Here is a 6,000-nt window from a genome sequence, read left to right as displayed (position 1 = left end):
AAATACAGAATGATTTTGGGGGAAAGGGGTGGTTCTATGTCTAGAGAAATTGTACAAACACATAAAATACCAAGATTTCTAATTTTTGAATAGTGATTTCATGGCTTGCTTTGATAGACAAGAGAGACCACAACACGAAGTGGATGATGGTGCACTATGAAGTGCAGGGAAAACGACTCGTCTCAGCCTCCTACAATTGCGTCTCTCCATAAGCAGTCTGGAATTAATGAAATTGCATGACAATTGCATCTTATAACTGCAAAGGTAAGCCTTCTAAATGAAGCAAACAATTTTCAAAATTGACAGCAACATTCTAATTTAATTCAATTTTAGTAAGATTTGAAAGATTAAAAAATACTAAAGCCATACATGCTCGCAGTTATACCCTGAACAGTACTTCACTTTCAATTCATTTGGGGTAAAACACTATAGTCTAAGTTGCAGGAGAGATTTTAAAGGCTTTTTCTTTTTCATGAATATAATACAGCGAATAGACAAAGCCAGATAAAATACTGGCTCTCACGCAGACTCTCACTGAAGAATGATTTCGTGTCCAGCAGCAGCTATCAGATTTTAAATCCTATGTTACTGCAATCAGCAGGCATTATTCAGTGTGCCCGTTAGTCCTCTTTGGAGCAACAGAAGTCCTGCCTCGCGAAAGAGCTGATCGCTGGTCTTGTTTCATTCCCCTAATGTACTCCTCCTCCCAAAAGACTTTAATCCACTCCAGTTCTCTCCATGAAAGCAAAGGCCTAGACACTCCAAACACAACAGCAATTGCTGCACCCTACAAATAACAATTTTTTGCTTATTTACTTTTTTCTATTTGTTTCTTGTTCTTGTATCTTCTTACCTTTTTTTTTTGGGGGGGGGTAATGCATTTCATGTTTTTCCTACTGTTTTAGTTTTATTCTTGGTATTTTGCAGTGGTTTTTCCTATATCCTGGATTATACTTTTCTCCATTTGTCCTCATGTAGTGCTGCTTTGGCTTCTATACACTCCTCAGTCAGTATGATCGTTCCTTCTCCTTCATCATTTGGGGCTCCATCTCTATTCACTGAAACTTCCCCCCATATCTATCTGCGCTCACTCTTTGCTCAGTGGTAGTTTTTTCCTCCCTTCTCTTACAACTGTGGTCCACCTCGGCTTTTTTTTTTTAAATTTTATTTTACTTTACAGCATGTATGTTTTCACTGCACGTTGTTATAGCATGTTTTTGCATTCACTGCAAAAACAGGAAGAAGGATAAAAGAAAGTAAATTACTTCTATTAGAATCGTATTCTAGAAATGATACGATCTGCTGTTTTCTTCCTTCTCATTCTGTAGTTGGCTTGAGTCAAGCTGGATAAACTTGAAACTAAATTACAATAAAGTATGAAACAAGTTTCATGATATTGTACTTAGATAATTATTTCAAATAAGCCTGTTGTACTGATTTCTGGCTGCAGGAATGTAAATGAAGGTAATAATGAGGAACAATTTACAGCTTTACTCTATATTCTTCCACTTTGTCATTTTGCTTTTATTTTGGCTGAAATAGATTGAAGCATAACGAATTTCCAGCAGACATCTCTAAAGAGAAATTAGCAATAAAGGAAACTTTACTGGAAAGAGATTAGTAGCATTAGGATATGACGACTTCAAATGGTAATGGGGGGCATGTGGGCCTCCTTTACTCAGGCACTTCAAATCTGACTCAGTTGAGCAGCTTAGACCAGCAAGAAACAAGCGGGTGCAGTATAAAGACAGTGATGTTCCCAAAAGTCCACGCGAGTCTACATGAGCTAAAGGTAATACGCATTCTCACGTTCTTAGAGAGCCAAGATGCAACTAAACTTTTTGGACATGAAAGTACATAGGATCTCAAAATGCAGAGAACTAGCGCAGTACTTCATATTTGACCTAAAACTCCTTTCTTCTCAGTGCTCACACACTCATTTGTCCAGAGCCTTGCAAGTGCAACACATTACTTGACAGAAAAATTCTATTTCTGTCATTTTGACTGATAACCACCAAGCGATGAAGACTTCCAAGCTGTTATTTTTCTTCACTTCTTTAGAAAATAAAGGTTTCCCCTCTCTGAATGACTGAGGAGATTTTTAAGCAATCTACAATTCAAGTTATTTAACTGAAAAAAGATGACAGACAAATGATACTATTAAGTTTGCTCCAGACAGTTTGCTACTGCAAAATGAAAATAATTTCAAGCAAATCTGGCAAGAGAAATATTCCCTTGAATAGGTTCTTAAGCACTATTTAATCAGAAACACTCCGAGCAAGAACAGAGACTTCCTGGGATGTGGTATGTGTACGCGTGCAATCTGGTAATCTAGGACAGAAGAAATGATCCTTTGGAGAGATGGGTCTCCTGTGCACCGAACTGGAAGGAGGGGCTGCACGCACAGGCATAGATGATGAAATTTGCCGAGTATGTCCATCTTCTTGTTTGTGTCAAACTCCCCCATCAATTTAACAACAATGAAAAAAGAAGGAAAATCAAATTACAATGTTAAAAGCAGAACTTAACATTTCTAATTTTGTCCTTAGGAAGAACTAAGTAAGGCATGTATGCGACAGCTTGGATGCAATCTATGGAAAGTCGTCCTTGCCACGAATACAACTTGTAATCAAAGGTTTTCTTTCTGTATTACCATAATGACATTATTGCTTGCCATGTATCTACTTGTTATTAAGATGTCCTGTCCTTTACCTTATGGAAATAAAAAAATGCACGTTTCCCCAGGAAAAAAGTTAAAAGCGCCAGGACAAACCCTTTTCTTGCTCCTTAAGCAAAACACCAATCCAATCCTAAAACTCTTTAGTTTATACCAATTAAGAGTTTTATTTTGACCATTTCTACTGAGGACCCCTAAAATAGTCATATCGGTTTAGAAAATGGCTGAGAATGGGTGGACTGAAATCAAAAGAGGAGGAACGGAGTAATACTTTAGTTGTGAAAGCCTCAGAGGCTACAAGGAAGCTGCAGAACTACAATAAAATTACAAAGAGAGTTTAAACTCACTCCTAGGCTGGGCTGGCAGCCAGAGTGATACATCCTGCAGCTCAGACTAGTACTCCACAGGTGTCCTTTGTTGGGCAATTCCAAAAACCAACCTGACCTTGCTTTGTATTTCACCTGTAAACATCGAGTTCTTAAGGAAACATATACAGAAAATACATTTTTGCTGCTTCATGGATACACACAAAGTTCTCACAAGGCACAATAATTTTCCTTGGGGAAGAAATAGATGTTAAAGCCTGCACAAATCTTAACTAAAGTATTTTATATATATATAATATAAAGATAAGAATACATTATAGAAATAAAATTCTATATGGGTATGTTTGTGCATAAACAAACACACACCCCTGGCATATAATTTTCAAACATTTGTCCTGAAAACCTAAGTTTTGAGGGAAAAAAGCTAAGTTGAAAATAAGCTGTTTAGCAATAGGAGTTTTTGAAGTGCACAAACCTAGATGCTCTTAAACGCTTTACATACACAGAGGAAAAAGAAATGTGGAAGTCTTATCAGACTTCTCAAAGTCTGAACGACTATTAAGTCCCAAATCATTACCTTTTTCTACCTAGCTGTTAATTTTCCTCTGAAGTCAGACATTTTATGTTTTCCTCCAAACACATTTTAAGCAAGCAAACAAGCAACGTCAGAAATCAGGAACCTATCCTTTAAAGATGAACAACTATAAAGCGCATGCATACTAACACAACATACAGTCAACATTATGAATGGAAAAACAGCATACTGGCATTTGCACATACAGCTTGATATAAAAGGTGGAAGCCACTGTATTTTTGCATACTCACTAGTTTTGCACTGACAAATGCGGCAACCATTTTGGTCCAGTTTGAAACTATAGAGACAGTCTTTTTCAGTCAAAGTGCAGTTCACCAAAATCTCACAGGTGGGTGGACCTATTGTGATGTATGTTGGTTCTGAAGGTAAGAAAAAATAAAACAAATAAATTTGAGATTACTTGAGTATTTTCATTAAGTTCACAAAAAGGCATATACAATGCAACAGTGAAGAGAATAATTTTTAATTAATTTTGCTTCTGATTTATGAATATTCTTGGTACTTCTGAAACAATTCAAGAAACAGACTTCGTTTTGAAGTGATGCACGCTCATCACAAACAGTATAAAGCTGCATAAAATTTTCGAAATACTGAAACAGGAAAAAATATTACTTTTTTTTGTTCGGTATGAAATCAGTTTTCCTGCGTAAGCAGTTTAAAACTGAATGTAAAAATACTTATTTTACCCACTTTTCTCCAAAAGTATTTAATCAAAACTTTGTGCAGATTTGTTTACTTTAGAAACTGAACAGAGCTTTCTCCAAAGTTCAGTTGATACTACCAAGCTGCAAATCAAAGCATGTGACTCAGTAGATCAAATTTTTCTGTGTGAATAAGATCACTTCTACTGAAATTTAAAGCAGAAGACACTCTGAATACCAAAAGGGAATGTAAAATACACTGCGTGTGAAAGATCTCTGGAAACCATTTAACACGTCTATTCATTGAAAGCATCACTTCTTACAGTATACTTTGCAGTACCAGATGATGCTTTTTGAAGTTGAGGATATTATTGCCAATTATTAGGTATTTATAAACAGTATACTACTTACTTTTGAACACCATTTAAATATGTTGGAATATGAAATTTGTCTTAATAGATATGGTAGCCAGAAATATTAACATGTTTTAGTATACAAAGTTGTTAAAACAAAAGAATATCCAAAGACTTATGAAAACAAGCAACCTCAACACTGCCATCATAAAACAGGATACAGAAGGAATGAAACGTCTATTTTTTCCTAAATGACTTTTTGCTCTGTGAGACTAATTTAGTCTATCTTGTATTTTTCATAGAACTCAAGCACTTAAGAACCGACCAATTTATAGTTAGTTTAATGTTATACTGTATGTTAATAATAATACTAAGCATTATTATTTAAATTATTAACATTAAACTAAGCATTCAGGAAACAAATTGCATGACTTTTGAAGAACTATCTGTGAGCTTTTGTTTTGCTGTTTCAATTGTTTGAGTTTATCCTGTTCCTACATCTCAAGAAATGAATACTACATTCACTATATAAATTGACAAACTGTGAAAATATGGAGAAACGGTATTCAAACCATCAGGGCAGTGAACCATAATATGTTTTATACAGTTTGCACATTTTCATGGATGGGAAGTGGCCACATCTTGCCATTTCTCATCCCCAAACCACATACATTGAAAGGAAGATTTTGCCATCCTTACTTAAAGACAGCTAGTCTTTACTCTCAGACTGAGAGTAAAATACTACTCAACATTAAGTTATTAGAATTATACGCTGTTAATCAAAATAAAAATTTCTGTGCCTATCAGCTCTCTGTCTGGCAGGCAGCTTTTGCACCCATGCCTTCCAATCAAGTGAAAATTATCCCATTAGGATAATGTGCTTTTCTGCTTTCATTGTCTTTCACAATTTTCAGCTTTCATAACTTCTCCCCAGCCCCACTCTTCCCTTCACAACAGTTTATACAGTGGATGAACATTTTTAATCCTTTTTAAATTAGGTCAGCTAAGTACAGAGTTTGGAGGGAAAAACTGCATGAAAGGCACTACGGTGAAGTTAGACGACTTCAAAACTTCTGTCTCGGAGGTCACGGTCCAGATTCCTCACTTTGCTGAAAGTTTTGAAATAACATTCAAATTCCATTGCCTGTGTAATTTTTGTAGGAAAAGTAGCTAGACATATTATGCATATATAAAATACCACCAACAGCTTTGCTCAAATGCAAGCTGGAAATTTGGACAGTGGCATCTGTGTGTCTGTAGACCCCTCAAAGCACTTCTAACTGAAATGAAAACTTTTTCAGATTTTTTTCTAAGAGTTTAATATAGATTACTAGGTTGTGGGTCAAATAAAAGATTTTTAAAATTTCTGTAAATTACTCATTTCACAGCTCTGAGTTTGCACGTGTAG

The 6,000-nt window shown here is 35.6% G+C and overlaps 1 protein-coding gene across 1 annotated transcript in view; it reads right to left on the bottom strand.

Annotated features, from left to right (window-relative positions):
- CRIM1 (cysteine rich transmembrane BMP regulator 1 (chordin-like)) overlaps nt 1-6,000 on the bottom strand; it is a 202,885-nt gene that overhangs the window by 40,442 nt on the left and 156,443 nt on the right. The window contains exon 9 of the mRNA XM_009331092.1: nt 3,829-3,957. Coding sequence (XP_009329367.1) covers nt 3,829-3,957 — 129 coding nt within the window. The remainder of the gene's footprint in view (nt 1-3,828; nt 3,958-6,000) is intronic.

The sequence above is a fragment of the Pygoscelis adeliae genome, unplaced genomic scaffold (assembly GCF_000699105.1).
Source record: "Pygoscelis adeliae isolate BGI_AS28 unplaced genomic scaffold, ASM69910v1 Scaffold218, whole genome shotgun sequence".
NCBI lineage: Eukaryota > Metazoa > Chordata > Aves > Sphenisciformes > Spheniscidae > Pygoscelis > Pygoscelis adeliae.
This window is presented reverse-complemented; position numbering and strand designations above follow the sequence as displayed.